General features: G+C 37.3%; 1 protein-coding gene across 5 annotated transcripts in view; it reads right to left on the bottom strand.

The window, feature by feature from the left end:
- Nucleotides 1-603: 603 nt before the first annotated feature.
- ENOX2 (ecto-NOX disulfide-thiol exchanger 2) overlaps nucleotides 604-22,219 on the bottom strand; it is a 350,049-nt gene continuing 328,433 nt past the window's right edge. For 3 of the 5 annotated variants that reach the window (XM_045852289.1, XM_045852291.1, XM_045852290.1), the window contains 5 exons: nucleotides 15,009-15,190; nucleotides 12,676-12,783; nucleotides 8,995-9,103; nucleotides 5,903-5,988; nucleotides 604-2,101 (listed from right to left, as the gene is read on the bottom strand). In XM_045852289.1, the coding sequence (XP_045708245.1) occupies nucleotides 1,970-2,101; nucleotides 5,903-5,988; nucleotides 8,995-9,103; nucleotides 12,676-12,783; nucleotides 15,009-15,190 (617 nt within the window). In that variant the 3' untranslated portion in view covers nucleotides 604-1,969. The remainder of the gene's footprint in view (nucleotides 2,102-5,902; nucleotides 5,989-8,994; nucleotides 9,104-12,675; nucleotides 12,784-15,008; nucleotides 15,191-22,219) is intronic. The other 2 variants (XM_045852292.1, XM_045852293.1) reach the window with 1 other exon arrangement.

Genomic DNA, 22,219 nt, shown 5'->3' with positions numbered 1-22,219 from the left:
TCCCAGCAACATCTAGACTGGTGTTTGACCAAGCTACTGGGCACTATTGCCTAGCCAAGTTGAGTCACAAAATTAACCATCACGACTAGTATATTTAAGCAGGATGGAGTATGTATACCTGTACTAAATTGGCAGAAAAACTACAAAGAGACCATTTATAGTACAAATAGATTAAGTGAAGGAGAGCAAGGGGCTTGGTTGTGGCAGTTGTAGCTTTAAAATTTCATTTTATTTAACTTATTTAAAGAATATATAATTCATTAGTGGCAAATTTCCCTTGATTTTATTGATATTGTTAAAATAATACATTATAGGACCTTTTAAACAGATAAATCAAATCCTTCTGTAGTGTTGATGGCAGAGATGCTTCAGTGAGGAAGCTAGTGTAAAAATAACCCTAGCTTCCTGCTGATGCCACAGCTGGGTGCTTAAGGGTAAAGCCAGCTTTCAGCATGAATGTGCTGCCATGGAACCCTATTTCTAGTTGTCAAAACAGATGGTTTAGCATGTTCTTACAACATCCTGGTAACTGAAAGGAAGAAGCTGAGGTGATTTACTGAAGGATTACTTAGAGAGCACGTAATTCAAAACAGAACACCAAACTGAGGTATAAAAAAGGAATATTTATCTTTTAAAAATACAACTTTGAACACTACTGACATTGCATTTACAAAGCATTTTCCTGAAATACAGTTCATCGGCTTTGCTTACTTAGTATACTCAGTTATTTTGAATCAAGACTCAAGGGAGGGTATGCTTGTATTATTACAAGCACTACCAACACTACAAAAGAAAAGATCATCTCTACCTCAGGATATTAGCCTCAAATCCTCATTCTTTCCATTTTTCTCCCATCAAGAAGGACCTCCTGACTGGTCCACCCACACTGCCATTGCAATCTGAAGGTGTCCCTGGCACTCCAGGTGGAGCTGACCTATTTGCAGGAAGCCTCACACACCCTGGCCCATTATTTGTTCATTACCAACAGTTTTCTATTAATACTCATATCAACTCTTTGCAAACATTCAACATGAAGTAAATGTAATGTTTACAGCAGTACATGGTTAGCAATTCAACACACTGACAGCAGAAGAAAAGGGACCAACAGATTTTGTAAGAAGGCCAGTGGGGAAATATATTAAAATAAATCCCTTTTGCTAATGTGTGTGTGCACATGCACACATGTACACATGTATGTTTTAATTCTTAGAAAACTAAACATGCCATCTTTAGAAGTAGACTGTTTACAAGGTGATTCTGAATAGCATGTACATATGCCAGTCATACTGGTCACTTGCATCCTGCACATACATCTAGTTTTTTTTTATATTCTGAAATAAACTTTTATCTGATATATTAGAGAAAACAAGTTTGGAACAGTTGCCAACTTCTGCTTCACAGTAATTTTGTAAAAGCCACAAATCATGCTTTGCCTTTTAAAACGTGAGCTTGGTCAAACACGTTCCAGAAGACACTGATGTGTTATTAACTTACTAGGGATTGGAAAGATGTCAGTTATGAAGTAGCTAGAGTTCTTCACCTTCCTTTCACCAGCAGCAATGCTAATATGAAGAGAAATTTTGAAATACAAGTCACACACAAATCATCAAAATATTTCAGTTAACAGTGTTTTAAAACATACCAAAGTCTACAGACACTGTAACACAAACACTGAAATCATCCCAAATACTCTTTAGAATCAGGCTTTTTTCAATGCTACTAATAAAAACAAAGAATCAATGGACAAAAAGGGAGGAAGTTACAGCACTTGAGGTTTGAGTCAATTTGTTTTTAGGGCCTGTAGCTCAAGGTGCTGTAGGATCCTTGTTTTACATCAAAATAGATTCCAGGAATGAACTGAACAATTTAAATCAATTTCCACTTGGAAACCATTGAAAACAGAAATCACTTTTTAAGCTTGTCCAACACACGCTTATTTTCAGGATCCCAGGTTGTTAGGCAGATGGATTCAGGTCAGTTTCAACCCCTCAAAGCCACAGAATTTCCATCTCTTCTCCAGACTAGCTCCAACTCCAGTCATTTCTTGTTTGAAGGTATACTGAAGTCTGCTCATGAGACATTCCACATCACTGGTGCAGATCTGTGGGGCAGAGAGGACATCTCCATTTAAAACCAATCTCACCTTCCTCATCTGGCCCTGTCTCCTCCAACACTGCCTACTTTAGGATACTGATGCATTTAGGGGGTAGAGTTGACCTCTCTTCCCTCCTCCTGCATGTGTATGTGTTGGGTGAGTGGCTTCTAGATGGTAGCCTTCTTATGTTGTGACCACTAGACAGAGTCCACTGAGCTTTCTTTTTGTTTATATATTTCATAACTGCTTTATTTAAGTATAATTTATATATAATAAGTTCACTTATTTGACATGTTGATGAGTTTTAGTAAATTTATTGTACAAATTTAGTAAATGTATTCAATTTTACAACCATCATCACAATTCAGTTTTAGAACACTCCATCACCTCAAAAAAGCTGTTTTGTGTCCCTTTACATTCAATCCTCACTCCCAATCCCTGAATCATATTTTTTCACTGTGGTTTTGCATTTTCTGAAAATTTCGTACACATTTAATCACACAACATAGTCTTTTGTCACTCATTTCTTTGCTTAAAATGCTGTTTTGAGACTGATCAACACTGAGGTTTCTTTCTTTTTTATGAAATTTATTTACTATTCCTTTTTTAAAAAGTTTTTTAAAGATTTTATTTATTTATTTTTAGAGAGGGAAGGGAGTGAGATAGAGAGAGAGAGAGAAACATCAATGTGCGGTTGCTGGGGGCTGTGGCCTGCAACCCAGGTATGTGGCCTGACTGGGAATCGAACCTGCGACACTTTGGTCCGCAGCCCATGCTCAATCCACTGAGCTATGCCAGCCAGGGCTTATTATTCCTTTTTATATAAATAAAATTTATTGAAATACTACTAATTGTATAACCATTTTAAATTTATTTTTTGATTACAGTTTACACATTATTTTGTATTATTTTGTGTTATGTTCAGGTGTACAGGAAAGTGGTTAGACAATCATATATTTCACAAAGTGATCCCCTGATATTTCCAGTACCCAGCTGGCACCATACTTAATTATCACAATATTATTGACTATATTCCCTATGCCGACTATTTTGTAACTATCAATTATTATTTCTTAATCACTTCACCTATTTCACCCAGGTCCCCATCCCCTTCCCCTCTGACATTTGTCAGTCTGTTCTCTATATGTATGAGCCTGTTTCTGTTTATTTATATTGTATTTTAGATTCCACATGAAGTGAAATCATATGGTATCTGGCTTTCTCTGTCTAACTTCAATTAGTGTAATATCCTTTAAGTCCATCCATGCTGTTGCATATGGTAAGAATTCATTGCTTTTAATCTTCATCCAAGGATATGTTTATTGATTTTAGAGAGAGAGGAAGGGGAGAGAAAAAGAGAGAGACAGAAGCAGAGACAGAGAGAGACAGATAGAGACAGAGAGAGAGGTATAAGAGAGAATCATGATTGGTTGCTGTACTCATACACACTGTGACTGGAGATAAAACCTACAACCCAGGTATGTGCCCTGACTGGAAACTGAACCTACAACATTTTGGTGTACAGGACAATGTTCCAATTAACTGAGCCACCCGGCGAAGGCAAGAATTCATTATTTTTTATGGCATAGTGGTATTCCATTGTGTAAATGCACCTTAGTTGTTTTATCCGCTAACCTACTGATGGACACTTGGGCTGTTTCCATATCTTGGCTATTGTAAACAACACTGCAATGAATATAGGGGTGCATATATTCATTCTGATTAGTGTTTTGGGATTCTTTGGATATATTCGCAGAAGTGGAATTGCTGGGTCATATGGCAGTTCCATTTTTAATTTTTTTCAGGAACCTCCAAACTGTTTTCTACCTCTCAGTTTTCTATTGGAAAGAGCTAGTATCAGTCATGTGGAGAGGCTTGGGTTTGTAGCCAGCTGAACAACACTGGATCAGTGCTGGTGATGCTACGTGTAGACCTACTGAATCTGCAAAACCTTTTGGGAAGGGAGTGAGGCAGAAATGCCTGCCACCAGACCAGAATTATCCACACACTCATTAGTTCACAAAAGAAAAGTAAGGGGATTAAGGAATGCTCTGATTCCTACTTCTTTGAATTGTTTGTCTCCCTCTTGTCTCTCTTTCTCTCTCACACACACACACACACACAATCACACATGTGTGTACATACACACACATTCACTCAAATAAATACAAAAAAAATCTGTGGATCCCTTTAAGGATTGCTTCAGGTGGTCATCTTTATGTTAGTAGCAACGTTTGTAACTGTGAACCCAGGCACTAGAACTTGACAGAAGAGCACTGGGGAATCCTTATAGAAACCCTGAATTGCCACCACACTGAATATTCCTCCTCACTTCTGTTGGTACCACTGTAGGTTCTCCTTGGGAGGTCCTGGCACTACTCTGGCAGGAAGCTGCTCAGGAGAAACTGGGCCTGGACGAAGAGGGAGATCAAGCTTTCTTTCCAGTGCTTGTCTTACTAGTAGTATGATTGTATTCCAGTTAAGTGAAATCACATTAAAGAGTATGATATAGAGCTGGATCCTCATTTCAAAAAACATAAATGTGCAATGTTTACTGATATATACATATGATATAAATGCAGCATATGTATAGAAAAGAGTCTGAAATAAAGATATACCAAACTGTTTATAGTAGTTATCATTGAGGGGTAGGATTATAACTTTCCCTTTGTAATATTTCTATATAACTTACATTTTTAGACAATATGCATGTATTATTTCTATAATTTTAAAAAAGAACCAGATCATTTTTACTGATATATAGTTCAATTTATACCACTTCAACTGACCACTTGGTCCTGGCACTCACATTCCATTCCTCCTTGCACTACCAAATGGGCCATTTAATTGCAGAAGAGCATCATTTCACACAGATAAATGAGGAGGAAGTAGCAGCTAGAACTGAAACAAATGTCATTAGGAGAATGTATCATGATAGCTGGATTCTCAAATGGGCCAGTACTTCTGTTAAAAGGACATATGTTTGAATGGCTTAACATTTTATAATCCAACTGCACGAGTCTCAATAGCACTTCTCAAATGGCCCAGATCCTATGAAATAGTGAGTACAATCCATGAGTAGGTTTAATGAATGCTGCTTCTGAAAAAAATCTATCATGAGTATATTTATTCTAAAGAATCAAGAGTTCTTCCCTCCTTGAATGAGGCACCCTTGACTTTCTAGGAAACTAACACTTACCCTTGCTCTTCACACTTTGTGAGTTCCTCCACAGGATATTATCCAGGGAAGGAAGAGGCTCATGAGATCAGCTGTGAGCAAATATTCAGCCTGTGTTATGGACTTAATGTTCTTTTTTTTTTTTTCCCACCAGCCTCGATCGTTTCATCATAGATAATGGCTGTGGTGATAGTGATGGCTGGGGAGGTGGCTGGAATAAGACTTCCAACTTGGAAAATTAACATTTGTTAATTGTTAAAGGGCCAGGGCAAGAGATTGATTTGTGTAAAATATTGGTTAATTTACAGCCTATATGTGAATTAAGAGAAAGGAGTGAAATTCTTCTAAGATGTATCTTGTAACTAGGGTGGCTGACTCATTGAGGTTGGCCCTGGACTTCCCTGGTTTTAGCACTGGAATTCCCAAGTCCCAGGAAACCCCTCAGTCCCAAGCAAATGGGAACAGATAGTCATCATACTTGCAAAAGAGAGGCTCTACACTTAATCACAGTGAAAGAATAGGTGGTGGACATTTCCTTAGAGTAGTTATTAATAAGTCATTTATGCCTGAGGAGAGTAAGGTCACTTGTCCACAAATAATCCTATATTCCATTTCGGGTCCCCACATACCTTACTATCTAGACGGTGCAGGTAGGAACAGATATATTCAATGCTTGCTCCAAATGGGTGGACATGAAGAAATGTGGAGATAATCCCTGTAGAGACAATACCATGGAGGTTACACTTGAGCAATGTATTCTTTGAGATGCCACATGATAATATATAGCAAAAGCTAACTTATTATGTACAACATACTATGTACACCATACTATGTACTGGACACTATTCTAAGTTTATTCATGTAATCTTTACAATAACCTTGTGAGGTAAGTATTACCATCCCTCTTTCACAGATGAGGAGACATTGAGGCACAGAAAATTTAAGCCACTTGCCCAAGGACACACATGTAGTAAGTGGCAGGGCCCAGACAATTTGAACCCAATCACTCTTAATGTACTGTCTCTCACTACACTACATAACATGTAGAAAAGCTGGCATTTGAGGGAAGGAGGGTCTGCGAGAAGGGTGGCAAAGGGGGAAAAGTGAGGCAACTATAATAGCATAAACAATAAAAAAGGCATAAAAGAGAAAAAAAGAAAAGCTGGCATTTGAGGAGTCACTTCCACCATTTTTGATGGCTAAAGATGATCTGAGTTCCACATTTTACAATGAATTTAGAATTTTACAATGAATTTATATTGTGCTTTTTTTATTGTTGAAGTACAGTTGTCTCCATTTTCCCCTCACCATTCCCCCCACCCCAGCCACCCCCACCTCTCATGGTCAATCCTACCCTACTTTGGCTCTGTCCATGGGTACTGTATGCATGTTCCTTGACGACCTTTAGTTCTTCTGCACAGTCTTTAAATTGGATTTTAGCCTCTTAGGCATTCATAATGTCTTCTTGTTGTGATAAAAGTACAAACCATGTACTTTGCCTGATTAACCTTGTGAATCTCATGGGAGAATTTGCTGATTGTATTTGAGTTTTACTCTGTGAGCATCTCCATAAAGAATAGCCAAACATTGTTTTTACTTAAGTGGTCACTAGCATTTTGTTTGTGCTCAGAGCCCTGAATCTCTTCAAGTAACAGAATTCTCATAGCAGTTTATAGCTTCTAGGGATGGTCATAGTTTCTACTTGGCATAACTATGGGGTGACTGGCAGCTACACATACTGCCTTGATTGTTCTGGCCATCAGATTAATTGTTCTAATACTTCTTTTGTTCAAAAGTCGACTAGTAATTTCTTTACATTTTTAAAGATTTTATTTATTTATTTTTAGAGAGGAAATATGTACAAAAATATATTGATAGGTTGCCTCTCGCATGCCCCCAACTTAGCACCTGGATTGCAACCTAGGTATGTGCCCTGACCGGAAATCAAACTGGTGACCCTTTGGTTCACAGGCCGGCACTTAATCCACTGAGCCACACTAGCCAGGACTTTCTTTACATTTTTTGAATTCACCTTCTTTTATAAGATCTTAGGTACCTCAAATTGACCTAAAAATAGAGTTTGCTGAAAATTGCCAGGAAATAAAAGCTAAATAGGATTTAGTTCATAAATTACAACTTGTCTGCCCCCTTTATGGACTGACAAAGAATATCACAAGTTTAAATTGTGGCATGAAGTTCAACAGTTGTTACATGGCAAGTGGGCAGGTTGGGGGATCCAGGAGGAACTGATGGTAGGAATCAAAATCTGTTAAAAATGTATGTTATTACTTATAACACTCCTTTATTATTAAATAATGAGGCAAATTGAATTTGTAAATACTGACTCAAGCTAAGAAACTTAAATTCTAAAGAAGACAGTTGGTATTCAAAAGAATTCTAGATCCTTTGTTCAAGATGAGCTGTCAAATGCCAACAAACAACTCTATAGGTTTCAAAACACTAAGCAGTTTTGTGGGTTCATACCCCAAAAAACAATTCAAAAACTAGATTTTCCATTCTCTGTGTCAGCCCAACTACTTTCTTTAGAAAAACAAAACAAAAACACTTATCCTAATAGTCTTTGTTTCTAGAATTATCCACTTACAGAAGCTTCCTCCTATCCCCAGATCTTCTCTGACAGGTTTCCCAATTGCCAATTTATTAAAGAACTTTGAGTTGGAAAATGGAAATAAGTTGTCAATTTGCTTGAAGATTCAATGGCAGATTCCCTTTGTGCATCTTTATTAACATATCAAACTGTTAAATATGAGTACAGTATCCATTACCAAAGGAGGCAGATATATTTTAAAAATATGCAGAAGCCAGTAAGTGTGGAGAACTTTTGAGATGGGGTGTTAATGTGTGGCTCAGCTTCCTAGAAGGCAGCTAAGATTATCTGCTGAGGTCAGCTCCTTTTGAATGATAAAATATTTTGGGATCTCATTCTGCCACTGTTCTCCAAATGGAATATAAAGTCAATAAGCATTTGTGAATAGAGCTGTAAGTGCAAAATGGTTCACATTTATTGAGGTTTTAATATGGGCTAGGCACTGTGTAAAGTGATTTAGATGAATTATTGTATTTCATATCCATAGTTGCCCTTTGTTGCAGATGGAAGAACTAAAACTCAGGATGGAAGATGGAAATGGTTGGGTCAAGACAGGAAGCCAGTTCTGTCTGATTCCTTAACCATTTATGCTATTGCCTCTGTGAATGAATTTCTATATAATGACAGCAATTCTAGCATTTATTTCATCAGAGTTCTCTAGTGTCCAACACTTACAGACAGCCTTCTGAATCATCTGCCAGTAACCTGGAAAACTTAAGAGAGGCACGCAATTCCTGTGGAGGCTCACCTGGAAAAGCTTTCTGCCAAACAGTGTCTGTACTGTCCCTTGAATGGGACTGGGAAAGGCTCAGCTAGCCTTGCATACAAATTTTAAAATCTACCATGTATTTCTTTAGTAGACCATTGTTAGCATAGTCCTTATACTCTCACACTTGATGTGGCAGTGGCTACAAGAAGGTGGAAGTTGGCTGGGAGTGGCTGTTACCATTTTTATTGAAATTTGTATTTGTTCTTATCCTGTCATCTTTAGGACTCTGGGTCCTTGCACTGTCATGCTTCATAAATGCTTGGTATGTGTCTAGTCGTCTTAAGCAAACCCATCCTCCTCTGTACTACACTCTGTACATTGTATGTGTTTGTTAGCTTCCTTACCCACTAGCAATGCTTCACGTTCAGATTTGATAGGACTGCTGTTCAGGGTCTTCTCAAGAGGGTAGTCACTATCCTGGCTCGATGCACACAGTCTAGAAGCACAGTTTTCCTGTGGGAATAATATGCTTCCTGGGTCAGTCCACCTTATTTGGTATCAGGCTTGGTTTCAATTACACAACAGGGAACAGTAAAAGCAATACTGTCCAATTTGTCATTGAATGGGAGGAAGGAAAACAGTATAAATTATAAAAGCATCTCAGATAATACAAAGCTTCTTTATACTATGTATTCATAACACAGAAAAAAATAGACATTTATCTTCACCACTTTTAATTTCCTACCTTCATCATTCTTGACTCTATACCAGTAATCTGGAGGACCAGACCCAACATTTACTGTTTCCTAGATGTCAGGCACTGTTCAATAGATCAGAAAAGTGAGGTTCAGATAAATTTGGTGAATTGCCTAAGAGCACATTGCTAGGAAGTGGTAGAGCCTGGATTTCATTCCAAACCACCCACCATTAAAAAGACGATTCTTTTTTATTTTAGGTCCACATTCTGCTAAAGACAAGTCCCATTTCTGAATGAAGAATCTACAATTTAGCTAATCCATTTGTAGGTAATCAACTTTTAGATTCTGCACTAAAAATTAATGTCTCTATTTATTGACTATCAACTCCCTCTCTGTCTCTTCTCTCTGATAAGGATATTATCAGTTAGGATATTCCTGACTTTACAGCAAGAAATGGCCATGATCAAAAATATCATTACTTAGTCACCTTCTATGTTGTAAGTTTTCTCTTTCTGAGCATAACAGGCACGTTTCCTAAGAGATACTCAGGTGAAATCCATGACCCAAGTATCAAATTGAATCAAATTGAAAAGTAGCTCCAGACCTTTCATGGATCTTACTTTCTCTCTTTGACTACTAAGAACATCTTTTCTGTATTATAAATGTGAAGGACAAAGCCTTTAGAAGAGGAATAAATGAAGCCAATGCTTCAGTCTCATTGCTATTGTATAAGAAAATGCTGGGGGTGGGGCACATCATGCCTGACTCAGATGCTTTATCACTTCTTCCCTACCATAAGCCCGCAGCAGGGACAGGTTTCCTTTTGTTTTCTTTAAAGATGTCTTCAAAGCTTCCAGGATGCTGCCCCTGAACAAAATGAATGGTCTATACTACCAGACATGTTGTTTTCTGGATTTACAGGCTTCCTGGCTATAGTCAAAAGGGAAACCCTTCTTGATGACCTACTTAATCCTTGGCCTTTAGAATCCAATCCAGAAAGTAACTATCATGCCAAGTTAGATTTAGGCCACTGGCTCAGTTCTAAACCATGTGTTGTACATCTGTTTCTAACTTCCTTAAAACACTAAATGATCTATCTAGTAAGCCATTTCTTAAGTATGAGAGTTTAACAGATTTGGGGTCATTTAAGATGTGAAAACATCCTGAGAAGTTTTAGCCATTCTGAATAGAAATGCAGCCTTATTGAAACTTGATTTCAGTTTTATTATATAGCTAGCATTTAAAAAATTAGAAGGTATATTGAAAGAATGCTTATCACCTTGAATTTTATTAGCAGATTGGAAGAGCCAGTTCTTTCTGTAGTAAGGCAGATATAAGTCACACTGCAAAATGCTGACAATAAGTCACACTGTGGTTTACTGTCAAGAAACCCAAACAAAAACAAAAAAGGGTTCCTCCTTGCCAAAATGTATTGCTTTCCTTTCAAACCAAAATTACTTTTGCAGTCTGATGTGGTAGTACTTTGCTTCCTAACCTAACTGTGTCAAGTTGAAATATTTGTTAGCAAATCAGCTTCCCAGAGAAGATACATTTATAATAAACTGTCATGACTTTTTCTGAAAGAAGCTTTGCTTATAATAAGAGAAAAAATATTATGACTTGCATTTTCTTGACTGTCAGTTGGGTCTCTTTCCTTGTCCTCTTTCGTTGGTATATCATGGTATATTCGGTTTCAGAATGGGAAACACTTAGACTTAGGCACAATATGGCAAGTTTCTTCCATATGTCATTTGACCTCTTGCTTCTTAAATGAAATACTTTACAAAGCAGAAAGCTGCTTACACTAAAGCACTAAAAATGCCCTTAAGTCAATTTGTGATGTTGAGCCTAAAGGGTGATTTTAAGCATAATATCATTGCATAATCCCATGTCTATTTGTAGTTTTCTGGCTACATACTCCATTTTATGCAAGAAGTGAAATAGCTAATGTAGCAGCTCTGGGACATTTTAGAAGCTCTCATACTATGAGGAAAGTCCTGATAAATAGAACAGTCCTTGGCACTTTTCAATTAAAATCTTGATAAATGAAATTCTCTGGGATTGTGCTTGTGTCTTTAATAGCACCCACAAAACTGGAAGTGAGTTGGTTTTATGGAGTGGAAGAATTAAAAGCATATTGGAAATGGTCTCTAGAAGAAAACACTTTCAATCATTTGTTTCAACTACACCAAGGTTGTCAGCTCTTAATGGCACTCTGGGGGAAGTCACTATGTTGGCACATGCAACCAGTGTGCTAGTATGCAGTGCATCTTCCTGAGCTGAGCACATAAGATAAAGAGCACGAGCTTTTGTGGAACTGCAGCATTGTGATTTCTGGCTCTTGGTGTAACATCCTAATCTCTTCCTTCTGAGACATTAAAATCAGGCAGTTCTGGACAGTGGGCCTTCCTTTTTAGAGAATAACTTCAGTTGAGTTTTCAGGCATAAAAGAAATTGGAGAGTTATGGTGGAGACACCATCAGAAGACTTTACACATCCTCAAATAGACCAGGCACCCTATTCATGGTTGTGATACAACAATCCATCCAGATGTTAGTAGTCTCTCTTAGAGGTCCTCACTAATGTTTCTTTTTGTTAAAGATTTTATTTATTTATTTTTAGAAGGGAGAGATGGATAAAGAGAGGGAGAGAAACATCAATGTGTAGTTTCCTCTAGAGTGCCCCCTACTGGGGACCTGTCCCACAACCCAGGCATGTGCCCTGACCAGGAATTAAAGTGGTGACCCTTTGGTTCTCAGGCCATTGCTCAATCCACTGAGCCACACCAGCCAGGGCCTGACTGATGTTTCTTATCACTGCAGGTTCTCATTAGACCAAGTCCCATCTTGCCTTCCCTGTTGCTATCATCTAGCTTTAGAATATTGTTTGCTTTCCAAGGTTTCTCCTCTTTTAGTTTTGGCCATTTCACCTGCAGCTGCTCATTATTAAACTAGATGGAGTGTCCACAAAAAATGTTAATATTCTAGTTGCTCTCTGTTTTTTCCCTTAATGAAATGCTTAATTAAAGGTACTCTGTGTCACAGGAGTTTTCTATGTTGTTATTTGCTTGACAAGATGAAGTGTATACTCTAGTCTTGACAAGATGAGGTGTACACCCTGGTTTTCTCCAGGAGGGAAGAATTTTAGGGATGCACTGATATTTTATTCATTGAAAAGTACACTCTCTAGAACCCTTAGAAGCACAAAAGACTCACACTTAAAAGTGAAGCCCTTGATTCAAGAATTACCAAGGAAGTGGGGCTTTTAAATCCCCAATTGGTGAACCATTCCAAATATTTTCTCTTTTGCAGCAACTTCCTGGCATTTTTATTGTCACTGAAAAGGTGGGAAAGGGGTAAGGAGAAAGGTTCACTTGAACTCATGTACCTTTTCTTTAAGATTTTCTAACATTTTTTCCACCTGTAACTTGTCATCTTTGATTTTTTCAAGTTCAGCTTCTTTCCTTTTGTATTCTTCTTGGACTTTGAGTAGATGCTACAAGAAAGACCAAAGATGATCAAGTTTTAAGGAGACACACTTCAATTAAAAACCTTGGCTGAAATTAGATATTAAGCTGGCCTGCCTCACTTTACCCTAGCATACACAATCATTTCTCCATGCAGAGATATTAAGGGAAAATCAAGATACTTTTCACTTAAAGTTATTTTTATTTGCCTCTCCCTTAGTATTTGTTCATATTTTAGAGTCTGAGAAACTGACTGACCTAATCACTTAACCTTCCTATTCCAGCCAGGGGTAAGGGTAGAGTGCAGTTAATATCATGTGGACAATATCTTGACTGCTGCATAAAACTGAACTTAATGTTATAAAGCATCCTTATAAATAGCCATTTTACTAGCCAAATTCAATTTATGTGAGGAAAGTAGTAAAGAATCCAAATTTCACAAATGATAGTTTCCATAACATTAGGTAAGAAACTAGATTTATCATTATTTATGATTTCAACAAATACTATGTGTCAAGCATTGGGAAAAGGGTTTCATATGCATGATCTCGTTTAAGCTTCACAATTATCCCATGATACATGGTCCTGAGGCTTAGAGAGGTTTAGTGGTTTGCCTAAGGCTGTTTAGTGGCACAGCTGGGATTTAGACCTGGATTGTGTCAACCCCATAGTCCAGGCTTATAACCACCATATTAGACTATACATCTTTTTGGGATACTATGGGTGAAATTTTATCATTGTTTACAAGGCTATTTTCCAATAAAAAGTAATCAAAATGAGTAAATTAATTTTTCAGGGGGTACAGACTAAGTTGTCTCAATGAGGTCTTTGAAGTGATGAAATGAAAAAAAAAGTTCACCACCTTTTAATTGCATTTAAATTGCAGAACTGTATTTATATGGAATGGCTTCAAAATCAAGGTAAGAGGGGAAAACAACAAGAAAATGTTTCCATTGTCTTGTTTTTCAGAGACTTGCAAAAGACCATTGGGAGGACTAAAAGACACAGTACAATGTACATTGTCAAAATTCTTTGAAGTCTAGCTGAGGGTGTGTAATTTTTGGTGCAAATATTTTTGATGTAATTTACTTTTTCTAATTAAACTTCATGGTGACAGTGAAAGAAAAGCAAGCATTACTTCACACATTTTGCCAGTAGGAAAGGTGAAATATTACTGTGATATTGCTTGTCACACAGGAGGAAAATGGTAGCATTAGTAATAGGAATATGGAGCTCTTAGTGCCAGCAATAAGCTTCACTCTAGAAAATTCCAAGGCATACAATTAAAAAAAAATATTGTGTAATTTAAGTTGTAGGGAAAATGACCAGCAGTCTAGCAAGACAGAAGAGGATAGTACAGTTGCTGAGAAGTACTACTCTTTTGCTAAATGAGAACAGTTTTTTAAAAGATTTTATTTATTTATTTTAGAGAGATGGGAAAGGGAGGGAGAAAGAAAGGGAGTGAAACATCATGTGTGGTTGCCTTTAGCACACCCCATAGTGGGGATATGGCCTGCAACCCAGGCATGTGCCCTGACTGGGAATCGAACCAGCAATGCTTTGGTTCTCAGGCTTGTGCTCAATCCACTGAGCTACACCAGCCAGGGCCAGAACAGCTGTTGATATATTTTAAATTCTAGGTTCACTGTGGTGATGGTTACATGAAACTTTTAGATACTGAACATCCATTACACAATGCTCTTTATGCAGTGAGTTAGATGCATTTATTTAGTTTACTTTTTATACTTGGAAAAATGTTCAGGTAAGCTTGCTCACATAAATGACTGTGATAACAAAAGAATATAAAAGCGAATTGGTATATGCCCAAAGTATTGATACTTAAAAACCCGTAACACCCTGCTTCTATCCAAATCAAGTGCAGGATTCTTGCCATTCCTTCTAAAAGGCTATATTACTCAGTATTCTTTTGGCTAGATACTTATTTACCAGTATTTTTTTTCATATATAAGTACCTGTGGTTCTTCATAAGAACCCTGAAGCTCTGTCCAGATCCCAAAGTAGATTATGTTCACTGTAGTTTTATTAAGTATTCTTCACTGAATACTCATTCTCTGGACAATGGCGATTCATTGCTATCACTGTATTAACAAGATTATCTCATTTCCCACAACACATAATCTCTTCCTCATCTATGCTAGATAACAGAACATCAAGAAGAATAAGAGGTTTGCTGTTCTATTTGAGGAGTTGATGCTATTCTTTCAGAAAGCTCCGAATATCAAAATGGCTTTACCTGTTGCATTCCTTGCAAGGCTTGTTGCAGGAGTTTTAACTGCTGTTCCTTGTTTGGGTCATCTTCTCTGTGGGCTTTGCCTTGTTCTTGCTTAAGCAGTTCTACTTCATTCCGATATGCATCAAGCTGCCAACGGAGGCTGTCATTTTCTTCCTTCAGAGCTTCTGCCTGTGATACTAAGGCTAAATAATCAATATAACGTAGTGAAACCATATATCCAGAATCCTTTGTGCTTCATTTTATTACCAAGGCAACTTGGTGTTTTAGAAGATGGAGGCATAGGCAGAAATGTGTCACTACTTCACACAACCAAAAGAATGATAACAACAAAATTAAAAACAAAGAACAACCAGAACTGCCAGAAAATCATTTGCATGGAAGTCCAACAACAAAGGAGTTAAAGAAATATTCACCCAGCCTGCTGGAGGAGCAGAGTCAGGCAGCCGGGGTGGAGAGGACAGGCCAAAAAGCCAGGCAGTGGACTGCAGGGGCGAGCCCACACAGATAAACTGGGAGGAATAATGTGGAAGTGAGACAGACAGTGAAACCCAGGATTTCAGGGCGGGAAACTGAAGACTCAAAACCCCTGGCTGTAAAAAATCCATGGGGGTTGCAGCAGTGGGAAAACTCCCAGTCTCACAGGAGAGTCTGTTGGAAGGGCCCGCAGAGGTCCTAGAATGCACACAAACCCACCCATCTGCAAATCAGCACCTGAAAGGGCACAATGCGCTTGTGGGAAGCAAGGGAAGTGATGGAAAGTGGGGTGAGAGCCCACAAGTAGCATTATTCCCTCTCTGACCCCTCCTCCACGGATAGCACCACAATACAGCAAAGAGAATTGCTCTGCCCTGGTGAATACCTAAGGCTCAGCCTTTTACAATGACACAGGTGTGCTGAGACAAAGAAATGTGGCTCTAGTGAAAGAACAGATCAAAACTTCAGAAAAAAACTAAGTAACAAGGAGATAGACAACCAATCTGATGCAGAGTTAAAAACACTGGTAATCAGGATGCTCACAGAACTGATTGAGCTCAGTCGCAAAATGAAGGAAGGAATGAAGGCTATCCAAAGTGAAATAAAGGCAAATATACAGGGAATCAACAGTGAAGGGAAGAAAACCTGGACTCAAATCAACAATTTGGAACAAAAGGAAGAACTAAACATCCAACCAGAACAGAATGAACAAATAAGAATTGAAAAGAAAAAAAAAAGGGGGGAGAGGCTTAGGAACATCCAGGACAACTTTAAACATTCCAACATCCGAGTTATGGGGTGGCAGAAGGAGAACAGGAAAAATAAGATATCAAAAACTTATTTGAGCAAATAATGAAGGAAAACTTCCCCAATTTGGCAAAGGAAATAGACTTCTGGGAAGTCCAGGAAGCCCAGAGAGTCCCAAAGAAATTGGACCCAAGGAGGACCATACCAAGATACATCATCATTAAGTTAACCAAGATTAAAGATGAGAGAATCTTAAAAGCAGCAGGAAGAAAGGAGAGAGTTACCTACAAAGGAGTTTCCATAAGACTACCAGCTGATTTCTCAAAAGAAACCTTACAGGCAAGAAGGGGCTGGAAAGAAGTATTCCCAGTCATGAAAGGCAACAACCTACATCCAAATTACTCTATCCAGCAAAGCTATCATTTGTAATGGAAGGGTAGATAAAGTGCTTCCCAAATGAGGTCAAATTAAAGGAGTTCATCATCACCAAGCCCTTATTATATGAAATGTTACAGGGGCTCATCTATGAAATAGAAGATCAAAAACTATGAACAGTAAAATGACAACAAACTCATAACTATCAACAACTGAACCTAAAAAACAAAACCAAAGCAAACGAGTAGAAGAGGAACAGAATCACAGAAATGGAGATCACAGAGAGGGTTGTCAGTGGGGAGTGGGAGGGGGAGAATAGTGGGGGGAAGGTACAGGAAATTGGAAGCATAAATGGTAGGCACAAAAGAGACAGGGGGAGGTTAAGAATAGTATAGAAAATGGAGAAGACAAAGAACTTATATGTATGACCCAAGGACATGAACTAAGTGGAGGGGGGGGATTACTGCAGGGAGAGGGGTGCAGGGTGGAGGGGAATAAAGGGGAGAAAAAAAATGGGACAACTGTAATGGCATAATCAATAAAATATACCTGAAAAAAATAAACTGGATCCTTCAGATTACAAAAAGAAAGAAAATAAAACTTAGTGTTTTAAACTGACATGTATTTGTATACAGAACAAGCTAAAGTTTCCACCAGAAACTACTATAACTGATAAATGAATGCAGTAAAGTAGCAGGATACAAAATTAATAACCACAAGTCAGTTGCATTTTATATGCCAATAATGAACAACAAGACAGGGAAATGAAAAAAAAAGCAATCCCATTCACAATTGCTTCAAAAAGAATACAATACCTAGGAATAAAACTAACCAAGAATGTAAAAGACCTGTACTTGGAAAATTATAAGACTGAAGAAAGAAACTGAAGATACAAATAAATGGAAGCATATACTGTGTTTACAGGTAGAAAGAATTAATAGCATTAAAATGTCCATACTACCCAAAGCAATCTATAGATTCAACACAATTCCTATCAAGATACCAATGACGTATTTCACAGAACTAGATAAAATGTTTAAAAAATTTATACAAAACAACAAAATACCCTGAATAGTAACAGCTATCTTGAGAAAGAAGAAATAAGTTGGAGAAATCACGCAACCTAATATCAAACTATATGATAAGGCCACAGTAATGAAAACAGCATTGTACTGGCATAAAAACAGACACATAGATCAATGGAACAGAATAGAGGACCCAGAAATAAACCCACACCTTTATAGTCAATTAATACTCAACAGAGGAAGCAAGCATATACAATGGACTAAAGAAAGTTTATTCAATAAATGATGCTGGGAAAATTGGATGGATACATGCAGAAAAATGAAACAAGACCACTTTCTTATACCACACACAAGAATAAATTCAAAATGAATCAAAGACTTAAATGTTAGATCTGAAACCATCAAAATCATAGAAGAAAATATAGGCAGTAAAATTTTGGACATTGCTTGCAGAAATATTTTATCTGATATATCTCCTCAGGCAAGGGAAACAAAAGAAAATAAATTGGACTACATCAAATGAAAAAGTTTTTGCACATCAAAGAAAAACACCAAAAAAAAATAAAATAAAAAGACAACCCACAGAATGGGAGATAATATTCACTGATACATCTGATAGTGTAAAAAGAACTAAGACTATACTTTTAGGGATCATTTCTATAGTTTGTTATAAAGAACTCATGCAACTCAACACCAAAAAACACAAACAATCCAATTTAAAAATGGGCAAATGACCTGAATAGGCACTTCTCCAAAGAGGACATATAGACAGCAAATAGACTTATGAAAAGATGCTTAATGTCACTAACCATCAGAGAAATGCAAAATAAAACTATAATGAGATACCATCTCACACCAGTCTGAATGGCTATTATCCAGAAACCAACAACGAAGTGCTGGAGAGGATGTGGAGAAAGGGGAACCCTTGTGCACTGTTGGTGGGAATGCAAACTGGTACAGCCACTATGGAAAGCAGTATGAAGATACCTTAGAAAATTAAAAATGGAAATGCCTTTTGACCCAGCAATCCTACTTTTGGGAATACATCCAAAGAAACCTGAGATACTAAGTCAGAAGAACATAACCACCCCTATGTTCATTGCAGAGTTATTTACAATGGCTAAGATATGGAAGCAGCCCAAGTGGCCATCAGTAGATGAGTGGACAAAACAAGTATGGGATATTTACATAATGCAATACTACTCAGCTGTAAAACGGAAGAAAATTTTACTCTTTGAGACAGCATGGATGACATGGATAACATTATTGTAAGTGAAACAAGCCAGTCAGAGAAAGACAATTACCATTTGATTTCACTCATATGAGCAATCTTATGAACAAGTGGAACTAACAAGCAAAATAGAGACAGACTTATAGATGGAGAACAGATGACAGCTATGAGGGGAGGTTAGGGGCTAAAGATATCAAGCAAAAAGGAAAAAGGACTCATGGATATGGACAACAGTACGGCAATTACGGGGGATGTGGGAGGGAATATAAGGGAGATAAATGGTAATGAAATAAACAATAAAATGTAAGATAATAAAAAAGGAAAAAAATAAACTGACATGTATAAAAAGCCTCTCAAAGAGAAACTTTAGGTTCTAGTTGGCCGTGGCAGTAAGGGATAGACACAAAAGCACATAGGCCCATTTTTATAAATAACAGAGAATTTTAACACATGATAGTCCTCATCATATTTCATATTCTTTACCCCAAATATAACTAATATATTTCCAGGTAACATCAGTTACTTTTATTTGAATAGCAGCAAATGTTATGAGCCCTGTGATGAGAAAATATAGAACTGATTTTCTTGAACTGATGACTGTCCACACAATATTTCTGCTGACAGTTTAAAAAAAATGTAGCCCTGACTCGTCCTACAGAAGAAAAGTAAATGTAAAAACTAAGAAACAAGACTTCACTTTCTAGTCTAGCTTAGAAGTTGCCACTGCACCCTAACAACATGTAAAAAGCTGAACAAACTGAAAAACCAACAACTTTTCTTAGATCCATCAGAGGAGAGAAATAATAGGGCAAACTTCTATCCCTATAACTGGAGAGACAGATAGGTAAATGCTGAGAATCTTGACTTACCAGACCATAAATGCATGAGCAGAAACCTCCACAGGAACCAGTGCCAAAGTAGGAAAATCTAAACTATAACTGGCAAATTGCTGGAGGCTCAGTATGGATAAGTCTGAGGCTTCAAAAGTTAAGGAGGACCCCAGTCATAGTGAGGTCCCTACACTTCTGTGAGTTTTATCTCCAGGAGCTCAATAAGGTCCTCACAGTGAATATCTGAGAAAAATCCTCTTGTACTTCCAGCAGGGGGAAGGGGATAGAAACCATTTTATATACCAGAACACTGTGTTCTTAAAAAGGCTTGCCTCCAGAAGAAACTATTTACCAGAGTACTGTAACCTGCTGGGGTTTTACCAGACCCTAAATCACCTGGGGAAGGAGAACATCCAACTCTAGCCCCCTCTAGTAATCCTGTCCTATCTAAGGGGGGAGAAAAAAACTGAAAAACATTTGTAAAGTTTACAGTCCATACATACAGGTCACTAAAGGACTGAGACTTAATCATAAGACTAGAGAATTCTTCCCCTCCCCCACACCTTACAGCTGCACTATTAACGTCTTAATTCACTAGAGTTCCTTTTACCTAGTGCATTATGTCCGGATTTTAACAACAAAAAACAATTACGAGGCATACTAAAATATAAAATCACACCATTTAAAGAGACAAAAAAGGGATCAGAACCAGAGTCAGAAACAGCAGGAAAGCTGAAATTATCAGACCTTGAATTTAAAACAACTATGATTAGTATGGTAGGCTTTAATGGAAAAAGTAGATAACATACAAAAAGAGAGTAATGGAAATTATAAGAAATCTAAGAACAAAAAACTTTGTAAAATAAATGAAAAATGCTTTTAACATGTTTATTGATAGACTGGACAAGCTGTGGAAAAAATCTGAGCTTGAGAATATGACAATAGAAGCTGCCTAAACTGAAAAGCAAAGAGAAAAAAAGACTGAAAAAATCCAAACAGAATATCCAAGCACTGTGAGACAACTACAAAAGATGTATCACACATGTAATAAGAATATCAAACAGGAAAGAAAGGAACACAAGCAATATCTGAAGCAATAACGACTGAAAATCCCCCCCCCCCAGTTAATGTCAAACACCAAACCACAGGCCCAGGGAGGTTAGAGAACATCAAATAGGATAAAGCAAAAAATGACACCCGAACAGACATGTCATCAAAGATATACCAGTGTCAAGTAAACATCATCATATGTCATACGTCATTAGGGAATTGCAAATTAAAACAACAGTGTAATATCACTCCACACCAAATAGAACTGCCAAAATACAAAGAAAACACTAAGTGCTTGGGAGGATGTGGAGCAAACAGGAACTCTACTGCTGCTGGGAATGCAAAATGGTGCAGCCACTCTGGAAAACAGTTTGGCAGTTTCTTATAAAATTAAAGACACTCTTACATATGTTTCAGTAATCATGCTCTTTGGTATATACTCAAGTGAACTGAAAATGTATGTCTCCACAAAAACTTGCACATGGATTTTATAACAGCTTTATTCATAATTGTTAAAACTTGCAAAAAACCACAATATTCTTTAGTATGTGAATGGATAACTAGCAGTGGTCCATCCAGACAATGGACTATTACTCAGTGCTAAAAAGAAATGAGCTACTAAGCCATGAAAAGACCTGGAGGAAACACGAAAGAAACCAGTTAAAGGGGCTACCATACTGTTCCAACTATATGACATTCTGGAAAAGGCAAAACTCTTTTTACAGTAAAAAGATCAGTGGTTTCCAGGGGTTACAGGGGGAGGAAAGGGTGAACAGTCAGAGCACAGAGGATTTTTAGGTCAGTGCAACTATTCTGTATGATACCACAGTGGTGGATGCATACATTTTGAGAATTTGTCAAAACACATACAATGTACAACTCCAAGAGTGAACTCTAATGCAAACTATGGACTTTGGATGATAATGATGTATATTCATTGATTGTAACAAATGTACCCCTGTGGGTATAGGATGTCAATACTGGGGGAGGCTGTGTATGACAGGATGGGGTATTTGGGAACTCTGTACTTCCTGTTAAATTTTGTTGTGAACCTAAAACTGCTCTAAAATTTAAAGTTTAGTAATTAAAATAAATATCTAAGACATGGGGAACCCTAGGTTAAATTTAATAATTTATGGTTCTGAAACATTTTTGAAAATTAAAAATCCTAAGACATATTTAAAAAATATTTAATTAGAGGATTTGCTTTTGCTCAACAAACATTTATTGAGTACCCTTCATGTTACAAGCTTATGACTATGATAAAAAATGAGATTCCAGTAGTCTCTATTGTTTACACTTTAAATTAATGGAAACATTTGTAGTTTAGTCCTTTTAGATTCTTAACAGAGCATAAGGCCCAGAAAAGAGACGTTATCAAAATGGATCAAAATTACAAATCTGTATATTAAATGTATAAGAATGCTAAAAGGCAATCTGACAAAGGTGGGTATTTTGTCAGTTACCTATGGGGAGGGA

The sequence above is a fragment of the Phyllostomus hastatus genome, unplaced genomic scaffold, assembly GCF_019186645.2.
Source record: "Phyllostomus hastatus isolate PE091 unplaced genomic scaffold, TTU_PhHast_1.1 phas_contig_90, whole genome shotgun sequence".
NCBI lineage: Eukaryota > Metazoa > Chordata > Mammalia > Chiroptera > Phyllostomidae > Phyllostomus > Phyllostomus hastatus.
Note: the sequence above shows the minus strand (reverse complement) of the source record. Positions and strands in the feature narration are given on the sequence as shown.